At 38.2% G+C, this 14860-nt stretch overlaps 1 protein-coding gene across 8 annotated transcripts in view; it reads right to left on the reverse strand.

Annotated features, from left to right (window-relative positions):
• Positions 1–14860, reverse strand: part of LOC129865649 (sodium/potassium/calcium exchanger 2-like) — a 202118-nt gene that overhangs the window by 64749 nt on the left and 122509 nt on the right. For 6 of the 8 annotated variants that reach the window (XM_055938585.1, XM_055938587.1, XM_055938589.1 and 3 more), the window contains one exon: positions 11383–11397. The exons of the other annotated variants lie outside the window; for them this stretch is intronic. In XM_055938585.1, coding sequence (XP_055794560.1) covers positions 11383–11397 — 15 coding nt within the window. The remainder of the gene's footprint in view (positions 1–11382; positions 11398–14860) is intronic. 8 annotated transcript variants of the gene reach the window in all.

Here is a 14860-nt window from a genome sequence, read left to right on the forward strand (position 1 = left end):
GTTAGGTCACCACTTTTTTTTAAGAATGTGAAATGTCAGAATAACAGTAGAGGGAAGGATTTATTTGATTTATTTCTTTCATCATATTCCCAGTGGGTCAGAAGTTTACATACACTCAACTAGTATTTGGTAGCATTGCCTTTAAATTGTTTAACTTGAGTCAAACGTTTTGGGGTAGCCTTCCACAAGCTTCCCACAATAAGTTGGGTGAATTTTGGCCCATTCCTCCTGACAGAGCTGGTGTAACTGAGTCAGGTTTGTAAGGCCTCCTTGCTCACCCACGCATTTTCAGTTCTGCCCACACACTTTCTATAGGATTGAGGCCAGGGCTTGTGATGGCCACTCCAATACCTTGACTTTGTTGTCCTTAATAAGTCATTTTGCCACAACTTTGGAAGTATGCTTGGGGTCATTGTTCATTTGGAAGACCCATTTGCGACCAAGCTTTAACTTCCTGACTGATGTCTTGAGATGTTGCTTCAATATATCCACATCATTTTGCCTCCTCCTGATGCCATCTGTTTTGTGAAGTGCACTAGTCCCTTCTGCAGCAAAGCACCCTCACAACATGATGCTGCCACCCCGTGCTTCACGGTTGGGATGGTGTTCTTTGGCTTAGAAACCTCCCCCATTTTCGACCAAACAAAACAATGGTCATTATGGCCAACCAGTTAAATTTTTGTTTCATCAGACCAGAGGACATTTTTTCAAAAAGTACGATCTTTGTCCCCATGTGCAGCTGTAGACTGTAGTCTGGCTTATGGCGGTTTAGGAGTTTGTGGCTTCTTTCGTTTTGAGCAGCATTTCAGGTTATGTCGATATAGGACTCGTTTAACTGTGAATATAGATACTTTTGTACCTGTTTTCTCCAGCATCTTCACAGGGTCCTTTGCTGTTGTTCTGGGATTGATTTGCACTTTTCGCACCAAAGTACGTTCATCTCTAGGAGACAGAAGGTGTCTCCTTCCTGAGCGGTATGACACCTGCGTGGTCCCACGGTGTTTATACTTGCGTACTATTGTTTGTACATATGAACGTGGTACCTTCAGGCGTTTGGAAATTGCTCCCAACTATGAACCAGACTTGTGGAGGTCTACAATTTTTTTCTGAGATCTTGGCTAATTTCTTCAGATTTTCCCATGATGTCAAGCAAAGAGGCACTGAGTTTGAAGATATGCCTTGAAATACATCCACAGGTACACCTCCAATTGCCTCAAATTATGTCAATTAGCCTATCAGAAGCTTCTAAAGGCATGACATCATTTTCTGGAATTTTCCAAGCTGAATAACTTCTTTATGATAGGGGGCAGCATTTTCACTTTTGGATGAATTGCGTGCCCATAGTGAACTGCCTCCTACTCTGTCCCAGATGCTAATATATGCATATTATTATTACTATTGGATATAAAACACTCTGAAGTTTCTAAAACTGTTTGAATGATGTCTGTGAGTATAACAGAACTCATATGTCAGGCAAAAACCTGAGAAATATTCCAAACAGGAAGTGAGAATTCTGAGGCTGGTTGATGTTCAACTCATCGCCTTTTCAATTCCCTGTAAGATATGGATCTGTTTGCACTTCCTACGCCTTCCACTAGATGTCAACAGTCTGTAGAACGTGGAATGAAGCCTCTGCTGTGATGTTGAGCCGGATGGGAGGTGTTTCAGTCAGTGGTCTGGCAGAATGCCAGTTCCTGGTCATGCACATTACACATGATATCGCCTTGCGTTCCATTTCTTCTAGAGACAGGAAGGAATTCTCTGGTTGGAACGTTATTGTATAGTTATGATAACAACATCCTGAAGATTGATTTTCTACTTAGTTTGACCAGTTTATTCAACCTGTTATGAGAAGTTTTTGTCCGAGTTCACCTGTATCTGCGTGAGCGTTTGGACATGTGCACTAAACATGCTAGCAAAAGAAGCTACTTAGACATAAGTAATGGACATTATTGAACAAAACAACGATTTATTGTGGAACTAGGATTCCTGGGAGGGCTTTCTGATGAAGATCATAGAAGGTAAGGGAATATTTATGATGTAATTTCGTATTTCTGTTGACTCCAACATGGCGGAGAAATGTTGTTTTTATCTGAGTGCCGTCTCAGATTATTGCATGGTGTGCTTTTTACGTAAAGTTTTTTTGAAATCTGACACAGCGGTTGCATTAAGAACAAGTTTGTCTTTAATTCTATGTAAAATATGTGTCTTTCATCAAAGTTTATGATGAGTATTTCTGTTATTTGATGTGGCTCTCTGCAATTTCTCAGGATATTTTGGAGGCATTTCTGAACATGGCGCCAATGTAAACCGAGATTTGTGGATATAAATGTTCACATTATCGAACAAAACATAAATGTATTGTGTAACATGATGTCCTATGAGTGTCGTCTGATGACGATCATCAAAGGTTAGTGATTCATTTTATCTCTATTTCTGCTTTTTGTGACTACTATATCTTTGGGAAAATGGGAAAATGGCTGTGTTTTTCTGTGGCTATGTACTGAGCTAACATAATTGTTTGGTGTGCTTTCCCTGTAAATCCTTTTTGAAATCAGACATGTTGGCTGGATTCACAACATGTGTAGCTTTAATTTGGTGTCTTTCATGTGTGATTTCATGAAAGATAGATTTCTATAGTAATATAGTTGAATTTGGCGCGCTACATTTTTTCTGGCTTTTGGCCAAGTGGGACGCTACCGTCCCACATATCCCAGAGAAGTTAAAGGCACAGTCAACTTAGTGTATGTAAACTTCTGACCCACTGGAATTGCGCCCCTCCGCTCTCCCTCCTCCAGGCCACAGCAGCCTAAGCCAATTTCTCCATAGAGATCTATTATAAAGAAATGTTCTATTAAATGTTCTATGTTCTAGTGAAATAATCTGTCTGTAAACAATTGTTGGAAAAATTACTTGTGTCATGCTCAAAGTAGCAAAACTAATAGTTTGTTAACACGACATTTGTGGAGTGGGTGAAAAACTAGTTTTAATGACTCCAACCTAAGTATATGTAAACTTCCAACTTCAACTCTACATAACCCAACCAGAAGCCATGGATTACAAGCAACATCTGCACTGATCTAAAGCTCCAACACTATCATTAGGTTTGCCGACAAGACGTGGTAGGTAGGGCTGATCACCGACAACGATGAGACAGCCTATAGGGAGGAGGTCAGAGACCTGGCAGTGTGGTGCCAAGACAACAATCTTTCCTTCAACGTCAGCATGACAAAGGAGCTGAACGGGGACTACAGGAAACAGAGGGGCTAGCTCCCACCCTGCCATCCAGGACCTCTAGAAGGGCAAGAAGGGCAGCAAGAAGGGCAGCAAAGAAGCCTCTTCTCTCCTTTCCGTTTGTTTGGGGCATCCGGAAATTAGCTTGTCCGGAGAAGACAAGGTGAGTGCTACCATCAGTCCTGTGTCATGCCAACAGTAAACCATCCTGAGACCATTCATGTGTGGGGTTGCTTCTCAGCCAAGGGAGTGGGTTCACTCACAATTTTGCCTAAGAACACAGCCATGAATAAAGAATGGTACCAACACATTCTCCGAGAGCAACTTCTCCCAACCATCCAGGAACAGTTTGGTGACAAACAATGCCATTTCCACCATGATAAGGCAAAAGTGATAACTAAGTGGCATGGGGAACAAACATCCATATTTTGGGTCCATGGCCAGGAAACTCCCCAGACCTTAATCCCATTGAGAACTTGTGGTCAATCCTCAAGAGGCGGGTGGACAAACAAAAACCCACAAATTCTGACAAACTCCAAGCATTGATTATGCAAGAATGGGCTGCCGTCAGTCAGGATGTGGCCCAGAAGTTAATTGACAGCATGCCAGGGCGGATTGCAGAGGTCTTTAAAAAGAAGGGTCAACACTGCAAATATCGACTTTTTGCATCAACTTCATGTAATTGTCAATAAAAGCCTTTGCCACTTATGAAATACTTGTAATTATACTTCAGTATTCCATAGTAACATCTGACAAAAATATGTAAAGACACTGAAGCAGCAAACTTTGTGAAAATTCATATTTGTGTCGTTCTCAAAACTTTTGGCAACGACTGTACATATCTACCACAATTACCTCGTACCCATGCACATCGACTCGGTGCTGGTACCCCTTGTATATAGTCAAGTTATCGTTACTCATTGTGTATCTATCATTATTTATCATTATGTGTTTTACTTTTCTATTATTTCTCTATTTTCCTTCTCTCTGCATTGTTGGGAATTGCCCGTAAGTAAGCATTTCACTGTTAGTCCACTCCTATTGTTTATGAAACATGTGACATTTGATTAGATTTTCCATTTGATACAAATTATCTGATAAATTATAGCCAAATGTAGTCAAATACTGTATGGAAAATAATTTTTATCATCTACTGTCTGTCTATTCAGCATTTCAAAAAGAACAGTTTGAAATTTGTATCTTGGATTTTTTCAATTGCTTTGGTGCAATTTTCACAAGTATGTGGTAAATTTCCACAATGCTTACTTAGTACAAAACTCAAAACAGATCATCAAAAACATAGTTGTTTAAAAACTACAAACACACAAAATCACTTTTTAACTAACCTTAAGAAATGTTTAGGTTCATTCCACCAATTCGGTGGCTTTTGTGAAGTGTAACTTCGTAAAACAAAACGTTTTTATTTCACTTAATTTTAACATTTATCACAAAGAGCACATTTTCAACTTCATAAAAAACAAGTTTTCCCATCTCAAGATGTTAAATAAAAAAATACTAGTGCATATTAAGTGCCAAATAAAGTAACAGGGTTGACCATAACAGTGTTGACGATGTAATCATAAATCAGCCATAAGTCCCCTTGTGACATGAGAATGGAAGATTGTTGTATGCAACAGGGAGTGGCAATTAAATGCAAGCTTCACATTTCTTTTTATTGTTAAAACATGCCTAGGCTGTCAATCTATCGGTGACAGGGTTGATGTGTTACGCTCAACCTGCTCAGTTTTCCACCACAAAACACCAGAAAATGTAAAAAAAGATTAGAACCAGCTCACTTGCACTATGATTTCACTTGTAGATGTCCATTTTCCTTTTGAAAACAATATTTAAAAAGTAATAGTTTCACCATATTAAAACGAGAATTCAGTTCACGTAACCTTAAAATGATAACAATAATCTTCGGAAATAACTTTCAACGCAACAAAATAACTAGGGCTTTATATTGACGTTTTGGGGTTAAGTGGGTTAAACAATCTTCTTAGAGGGGATACAGGGTTGATGGAGGGACATGATGAATTTTGACACTGTAGCAAGACTTTATTCATATAAAACATCGAATTTATTGAATTATCCATGGCTGGATTTAGACAGGCAGCCCAATTCTGATATTTTTTTCACAAATTGGTCTTTTGACCAATCAGATCAGCTGGTCAAAAGACAAATAAGTGGAAAAATATCTGAATTGGGCTGCCTGTGTAAACGCAGCCCATGTGGTCTATATTAAAGGGCACTTCATTTAACATAACAGGCTTTTAAAATTCAATATTGATGCACAATTTCTACTGACATATCAAAGGGACGCAAAAGGCATTTAATCTAGAATTACGTTTCACATTGCAATACATGTTCATATAAAGTAATTGCTTTTCACAATGCAATGCTCACATTTACTTTTGACATGATTGTCTTCTCATTTGTTAAAATACATTTTACTATTATTTAATCTGACTGCTCTTAATTGATAATGACTTAACCATTTGGTAAACCTATAGATTTTAAACTGGTTTGTCTACAACAGATTTTGAGAATTACATAATGAAAATGTATGTTTGTAAGGTATAAACATATGAAGTATGGATGATGTATATTGTAATGTACTATTATGATGGCATGTAATGCATCCACTATACAGTAAATATGTATCCAAAATGACATTGCTGAGGTCTTTTTGATGTATTAGTTTCACACGGCTTTACAAACATTTTATTGGCCAAAACAGTACTGTAAAACGGTAATATATGTCATTTACATAGCAGGCATTTTTATCCAAAGTGACAAAAGTGAGTCCATACATTTTTGTATGTGACCCCAGTGGGAATAGAACCCACAACTCTATTGTTGCTAGTGCCATGCTCTTACAGAGCCTCACAGGACAGCTACAATGTGTAAGTACAATACTGTAAAATACAATACATGATTACAATACAGGTGGAAGGTGTATGATCGCCACCCCAATGAGCGTGCCACCCTCCTCCAGGCCATGGATGAGGAATGCAATGGCATCAAACCAGACCTACAGTATATCAGGCTTGGATTCACCATGCCAAAAGGTTTTTCCCCAGGTGAATGAACAATGAGGACATTTACTGCAATGTCGATGAGAACCTATGGTCAAATGCAGGCTTGATATACAAATTAGTGCCTACTAAATGTTATGTTTCCTTAATTCATTCAATTTGTTAATTTGATTACAGTACACTCATTTTGTGATTATATCTGAACAATAGATGTATTTTTTGCATCAATGATTGGGAAAGATGTTTTCAATGACTACACCATTGATAATACATGGGATAGAAATGATGGAAATTTTCAGTGAAAGTATGTTGCCTAATGTGAAAAAATGAATGTTCTGTAAATTACAGTACTGTAGCATACAACATTCAGAGGGCAATTTTGAAACATGTATCTTACTTTTTTTAAATATTGGATTAATTGGTTGTTAAAACGACTAAATTCAGAAGATAGTGTTTTGGTGATTAAATCAATGTCCTCATGGTATTTCACAGTAATCTTATATTTTGGATCAATGGGTGTGTGGTGAAAAATGTCTCCAAACAAAATGAATGCACAATAATAGGTTTAGATTACAAGACTTGACGCGTTACAAGTGTTACCAGTTTGGAGTTTTTTGTACTAAGAGTTTTGAAAAATCACCACATACTTTTGAAAATAGCACTAAAGCGATTGATAAAAAATGTAAATGGTAGTTAAAATGACTAAGTGGTGAGCCTATCATTATCGGATGTATTGGTGGATAAACTAAATGTTCTCATGGTATTTCACAGAAAACGTACATTTTGCATGAATAACTCAGGGGTGAAAGATGTGTTCAAGTTCAACTCAATGCACAATCAAAGGTTATGAACATAAGTGTTATCTGTTTAGAGTTTTGTATTTAGAGTTGGGAAAAAGTAACCATCAACATAAAGTGACTGAATAGTGTGTTGGGCCACTACGAGCCAGAACAGCTTCAATGCAACTTGGCATAGATTGTACTGGAACTCTATTAGAGGGATGCGACACCATTCTTTTATGAGAAATGTCATAATTTGGTGTTTTGTTAATGGTGGTGAAAAAGCTGTCTCAGTTGCCGCTCCAGAATCTCCCATAAGTGTTCAATTCAGTTGAGTTCTGGTGACTGAGATGGCCATGGAATATGGTTTACACCATTTTCATGCTCATCAAACCATTGTGATCACTCACACCCTGTGGATGGTGCATTGTCATACTATGGGACATAGTCATGGTAACCAAAATAATGGCCTGATAAGAAGCATTCCGATACATGACCCAAAGCATAATGGGATGTTAATTGCTTAGTTAACTCAGGTACCACACCTGTTATTTATTCAAGTGTTTCCATTATTTTGGCAGTTACTTGTAGATTCTAGTGTTAAGGAATCAAAGTGGAAAGCAACTGTGCTAACACACCACAGATACAGTGGGTAATGATCGGCCACCAGGGTTGGGTAGGTTACTTTTTTTTTTTTTTTTTTTTTTTTCACCTTTATTTAACCAGGTAGGCTAGTTGAGAACAAGTTCTCATTTGCAACTGCGACCTGGCCAAGATAAAGCATAGCAGTGTGAACAGACAACAACACAGAGTTACACATGGAGTAAACAATAAACAAGTCAATAACATGGTAGAAAAAAAAGAGAATCTATATACAATGTGTGCAAAAGGCATGAGGTAGGCAATAAATCGAATAATTACAATTTAGCAGATTAACACTGGAGTGATAAATCATCAGATGATCATGTGCAAGAAGAGATAGTGGTGTGCAAAAGAGCAGAAAAGTAAATAAATAAAAGCAGTATGGGGGGTGAGGTAGGTAAATTTGGTGGGTAGTTTACAGATGGACTATGTACAGCTGCAGCGATCGGTTAGCTGCTCGGATAGCAGATTTTTAAAGTTGTTGAGGGAGATAAAAGTCTCCAAATTCAGAGATTTTTGCAATTCGTTCCAGTCGCAGGCAGCAGAGAACTGGAAGGAAAGGCGTCCAAATGAGGTTTTGGCTTTAGGGATGATCAGTGAGATACACCTGCTGGAGCGCGTGCTACGGGTGGGTGTAGCCATCGTGACCAGTGAACTGAGATAAGGCGGCACTTTACCTAGCATAGCCTTGTAGATGACCTGGAGCCAGTGGGTCTGACGAAGAACATGTAGCGAGGGCCAGCCGACTAGGGCATACAGGTCGCAGTGGTGGGTCGTATAAGGTGCTTTAGTAACAAAACGGATGGCACTGTGATAAACTGCATCCAGTTTGCTGAGTAGAGTATTGGAAGCTATTTTGTAGATGACATCGCTGAAGTCGAGGATCGGTAGGATAGTCAGTTTTACTAGGGTAAGTTTGGCGGCGTGAGTGAAGGAGGCTTTGTTGCGGAATAGAAAGCCGATTCTAGATTTGATTTTGGATTGGAGATGTTTGATATGAGTCTGGAAGGAGAGTTTGCAGTCTAGCCAGACACCTAGGTACTTATAGATGTCCACATATTCTAGGTCGGAACCGTCCAGGGTGGTGATGCTAGTCGGGCGTGCGGGTGCAGGCAGCGAACGGTTGAAAAGCATGCATTTGGTTTTACTAGCGTTTAAGAGCAGTTGGAGGCCACGGAAGGAGTGTTGTGTTGTATTTTAAATGTAATCCGTTAGAGTTACTAGGTACCTGTCCAAAATTGTAATCAGTAACGTTACTTTTGGATTACCCAAACTCAGTAAACGTAATCTGATGACTTTTAGTCCATTTTTGTTCACTTTCCCCTTAAGAGGCATTAGAAGAAGACGAAAAGGATCCATGAAACGCATTTGGTGTGTCATCATAGTGGATTCTAACTTGTCATCAGACTCGCTCAGGTGGAACAAACTTAGACTTGCGCCTTTTTGCAATGCTGAATTTAATGTCAATAGAGAAACAGATATGCGTTACAATGTATTTTTTCACAAACATTCTTTCAATTTTTATTTAAAAAAAAAAAGTATTTGTAATCTGATTTTCATATTTTTGCTTACATTACGTAAGGGATTACAACAATTTTAATTAAATATTATTACATGTAACTGTTTATATGTAATCATTAACTGATTATATGTAATCAGTTACTCCCCAACCCTGTCGGACACTATCTGTTTTCGGTCGATCGTTGGTCCTGTGTCCTCTATGTCTTTTTCTGTGTGTCAAAGTACAAAACATGTACTCAGCTCTTTCAGTGTTTGGCCCCAATGTATCTCCCAGCCCCATGCATGCAAGATAGTTAGTATAATATGTATTGTTACAATGGTTAGCTTGCAAGGGGTAAAAAATAGGGGAGATGGAAAGGATAATGGAGAAAACAAAAATGGTTACAGAGGTATACATTCACATAAAATAGTAAAAATATGTCTGCATAGAAACTTATGTTTTGACATTCATTGACATACCTGTACAGTGCCTTAAGAAAGTATTCCACATTTTGTTGTGTTTCAGCCTGAATTCAAAATTTATTAAATACTTAAAACATCATCACACAATACCCTATAATGACAAAGTAAAAACATATTTTGGCAAATGTATTGAAAATAAAATACAGAAATATCTCATTCACATAAGTATGCACACCCTTGAGTCAATACTTTGTAGAAGCACATTTTTGCAGCGATTACAGCTGTGAGTCTTTCTGGGTAAGTCTCTAAGAGCTTTACACACCTGGATTGTGCAACATTTGACCATTATTCTGTAAAAAATGATTCAAGCTCTGTCAAATTGGTTGTTGATCATTGCTAGATAACCATTTTTAGATCTTGTCACAGTACATTTAAGTCAAAACTGTAACTAGGCAACTCAGGAACATTCACTGTCTTCTCGGTAAGCAACTCCAGTGTATATTTGGCTTTGTGCTTTAGGTTATGAAAAGTGAATTAATCTCCCAGTGCCTGGTGGAAAGCAGACTGAACCAGGTTTTGGTCTTGGATTTTGCCTGTGCTTAGCTCCATTCTGTATTTTTTATCCTGAAAAACTCTCCAGTCCTTAATGCTTACAATCAAACCAATAACATGATGCTTGAAAATATGCAGAGTGGTACTCAGTAATGTGTTGTATTGGATTTGCTCCAAATATAATACTTTGTATTCAGGACAAAAAGTGAATTGCTTTGCCACATTTTTTTGCAGTATTACTTTACTGCATGGTTACAACAGGATGCATGTTTTGGAATATTTTTATTCTGTACAGGCTTCCTTCTTTTCATCTGTCAATTCGGTTAGTACTGTGGAGTAACTACAATGTTGTTGATCCATCCTCAGTTTTCTCCTATCAGCCATTAAACTCACCATTGGCCTCATGGTGAGATCCCTGAGCGGTTTCCTTCCTCTCCGGCAACTGAGTTAGAAAGGACGCCTGTATCTTTGTAGTGACTGGGTGTATTGATACACTATCCAAAGTGTAATTCATAAATCCACCATGCTCAAAGGGATATGCAATGTATGTTTAAAAATATATATATAGTACCAGACAAAAGTTTGGACACACCTACTCATTCCAGTTTTTTTTTTTTTTTTTTTACTATTTTCTACATTGTAGAATAATAGTGAAGACATCACAACTATGAAATAACACATATGGAATCATGTAGTAACCAAAAAGTGTGTTAAACAAATTAAAATATATTTTATATTTGAGATGCTTCAAAGTAGCTACCCTTTGCCTTGATGACAGCTTTGCACACTCTTGGAAATTAATGAGTATGTGTATCTAAACTTTTGACTGCTACTGTATATTCGTATCTACCAATAGGGGCCCTTCTTTGCGAGGCATTGGAAAACCTCCCTGGTCTTTGTGGTTGAATCTATGTTTGAAATTCACTGTTCGACTGAGGGACCTTACAGATAATTGGTAAAAATGTCGACTTTGACATGATGGGGTATTGTGTGTAGCCCAGTGACAAATAAACAAAATGTTATGCATTTGAATTCAAGCTGTAACACAACAACATGTGGAATAAGTCAAGGGGTGTTTATGCTTTCTGAAAGCAATGTAACTGCAATCAGGGAGCGGTACAATCTAAGAGGAAAGTTTGGCAAAAAGTCCCTTCCAAGCTGTGGAGATGATAATGAACAGCAATTTGGCAAAGATAATTAGAAAAGTAACTCACCAGAATCAGCAAATTCTGAGGAGACAGAGGAAGAAAAAGAGATACAGAGAGATAGAAAGGGAGAGGGAAAAGATCAACCAGATTATGTACAAGTAGATAAAACATGATAAAACACTGGACCTTAAAGCTGAGATCCACATAAGGTGATACAGTGCCACTGGTCGCCCCAGGTGCATTTTTTATAGTTTTTGTTTTGTTTATGAAACGGAGAAGAGCATCCAGCATCGTGGTAAAAAAAAGTACTATATACTAGGCTGTTCTAATGAATTTTATCATTATTTGTGATACACCTGGTTTTATGGTGTTTGAGTCCACACAACATGTCAACCTGTCACCTACAGTAGAGCCTGATGAACAACATGGGGGGGAAATTAAGCCACCGACATGCTTTTTTGTCCTACCAGATCCACGATGAGAAGGTTCTAGCTAGTGTATCCCTCTGCCCTTCAACTCTTGTTGGATGTAGATGTCCGGTTTCTCATGTCTCAGGCTCCCATGACTGTTATGATTATTTATTTACAAGTTAATTACAATTTACTTTTTGCTTCAGCGCCATCTGTACCTGATAGAGAAGATCTAGTTTCACGTACGGAAGTAAGCCGTCTGTCACGAGAGACATATTGGGAGGGAGACTAGAGCAGACCCAGAAGCTCTAACCAAATGCAAATAATTGGTTAGATTTTTGCACCCCAGGACGGTCCATTGACTTTGTGCTGTTATAATTTATGCTAGCAGTTCCCCCTCATAGCAAATAGCTGCCAGAACAATCCAAGCAATGTTCACATGGCCTAAATGTGCATGTGGAGGTGGAGCTGCTGTTTCTGGCAGTCACTGAGGGGAAGAGTAGTAAGTAACTGAACAGCTTGTTTTGAACCATATATTTCTTTTAACAGGAAAATGTACACATTTAATGCACTTTATGTGCATGTGACTAATGAACTCAATCTAATATAATAATTTAAAACATGAATGATCTAATATATATAGTTCCTTCAGAAAGTATTCATACCCCTTGACTTATTCCAAATTTGTGACCTGTTTCAGGAAACTAGGCGTATGTCGTGGGTCATTACTTCACAGGAGAGCCGTTTGAATGTAAACTTTTTTTTGTACCAAAATGCGTTTTTTGGCAGAAATGCCTTCCGCCTGACTGATGTGCCCAAAGTAAACTGCCTGTTACTCAGGTCCAGACACCAGGATATGCATATAATTGATATCATTGGATAGAAATCCCTTTGAAGTTTGTAGAAATGTTAAAATAATGTATGAGACTATAACACAATTGATATGGTAGGAGAGAATCCAAAGAAAAACCAATCTGAATTTTATTTTTGGGAGATCCCATGCTCTTACAATGGAAAGCTATGGGTCCTATGCAATTCCAGCTCCCAGATTGCAATTCATATGGCTTCCACTAGATGTCAGCAGTCTTTGGTCAAGGTTTCAGGCTTGGTTCTTCCAAAATGAGGAAGAATTTTGAGTTTTGGTATAGGGAGTCAGAGTTGGAAATCAGTCTGTGGGCACGCAACAAAGATGACGCGCACTTGCTAATTTTACTTTTTTATTGAACACACTTCTTTCTATATGAAATATTATAGTTTAATTACATTTTAGGGTCCCTGAGTATTAGGGGCAGAATTTTTATGTTTGGAAAAATAACGATCCCATTGTAAGCTGCCTATTTCTCAGGTCCGGATGCTAGCATATACATATAATTGACAGAGTAGGATAGAAAACACTCTAAAATTTTCAAAACTGTTAAAATATTGTCTGTGTGCATAACAGAACTGATTTTGCAGGCGAAAATCTGAGGAAATCCAACCCGGAAGTGCCTTTTATTTGGAAAAATCCCTGTTTCATTGCCTGCCTATCCTCCATTTAAAGGGGTGACAAACAGATTCCTTTTCCAATGGCTTCCACAGGTTGTGAACAGGCCTTAGACATAGTTTCAGGCTTTTATTTTGAAAAATGAGCGAGATTTATCAAAACGCGTCAGGTGTCCTTTGATTGGTTCATGCGCACGAGAGTTGTAGCTCGACATTTTCTTTCTCTGTAGTATTGAATAGTTTACCATCCGGTTGAAATATTATCGATTATGTATGTTAAAAACAACCTGAGGATTGATTATAAAAAACGTTTGACATGTTTCTACGAACATTACGGATACTTTTTGGAATTTTCGTCTGCCCTTCAGGACCGGCACGAGACTGTGGTTTTCTGAACATAACGCGCAAACCAAATGGAGGTTTTTGGTTATAAAACTAATCTTTATCGAACAAAAATTAAAAAAATTGTGTAGCTGGGAGTCTCGTGAGTGCAAACATCCGAAGATGTCAAAGGTAAGCGATTCATTTTATTGCTTTTCTGACTTTCGTGACCAAGCTAATTTGCGGCTAGCTGTTCGTAATGTTTTGTCTAGTGATCGATAAACTCACAAACGCTTGGATTGCTTTAGCTGTAAAGCATATATTCAAAATCTGACACGATAGGTGGATTAACAACAACCTATGCTGTGTTTTGGTATATTTCACTTGTGATTTCATGAAAATAAATATTTTTTTTATAATTTTTTTATTTGGCGCTCTGCAATTCAGCGTTTTTTTGCGAAAATGATCCCGTAAAAGGGATCCGTGCGCCAAGAGGTTAACTTGTTTTAACAATGTTTAGCGGTAGCTTTTTGGATTCCTTTGTCTGCATGTTGAACTCAAATCGATGGCGCCAACTAAACAGACTTTTTGGCATATAAAGAAGGATTTTAATCTAACAAAATGACCATGCATGTTGTAGCTGGGACCCTTTGGATTGCAAATCAGAGGAAGATTTTCAAAAAGTAAGTGATTTTTTAATCGCTATTTGTGATTTTATGAAGCCTGTGCTGGTTGAAAAATATGTTGTGGGGCACCGTCCTCAAACAATCGCATGGCATGCTTTCGCTGTAAAGCTCATTGTAAATCGAACAATGCAGTTAGATTAACAAGAATTTTAACCGATATAAGACACTTGTATGTACCCAGATGTTAAATATCCATAATTTTATGATTATTTATTTCAATTGCATGCCCTCCAATTTCACCAGAAATTGTCGGCAGGTGTCCCACTGACGGGACGCCTAGCCCTATTGTCACGTTCCTGACCTGTTTCTGTTAGTTTTTTATGTGGTAGTTGGTCAGGACGTGAGTTTGGGTGGGCAGTCTATGTTTTCTGTTTCTATGTTTGTTTAAGGGTTGCCTGGTATGGCTCTCAATTAGAGGCAGGTGTTTGGCGTTTCCTCTAATTGAGAGTCATATTAAGGTAGGTGTTTTCACACTGTTTGTTGTGGGTGGTTGTCTCCTGTGTCTGTGTATGTCGTTGCGCCACAATGGGACTGTTTCGGTTTTGTTTGTTCGTTCGTTTTATGTAGGCAGTTTTCGTGTTCATGCGTTCTTCGTGTTTCATGTGAGTTCGTCGTTCAGGTCTGTCTACATCGTTTATTTGTTTT

Source organism: Salvelinus fontinalis, chromosome 11 (genome assembly GCF_029448725.1).
Source record: "Salvelinus fontinalis isolate EN_2023a chromosome 11, ASM2944872v1, whole genome shotgun sequence".
Lineage (NCBI taxonomy): Eukaryota > Metazoa > Chordata > Actinopteri > Salmoniformes > Salmonidae > Salvelinus > Salvelinus fontinalis.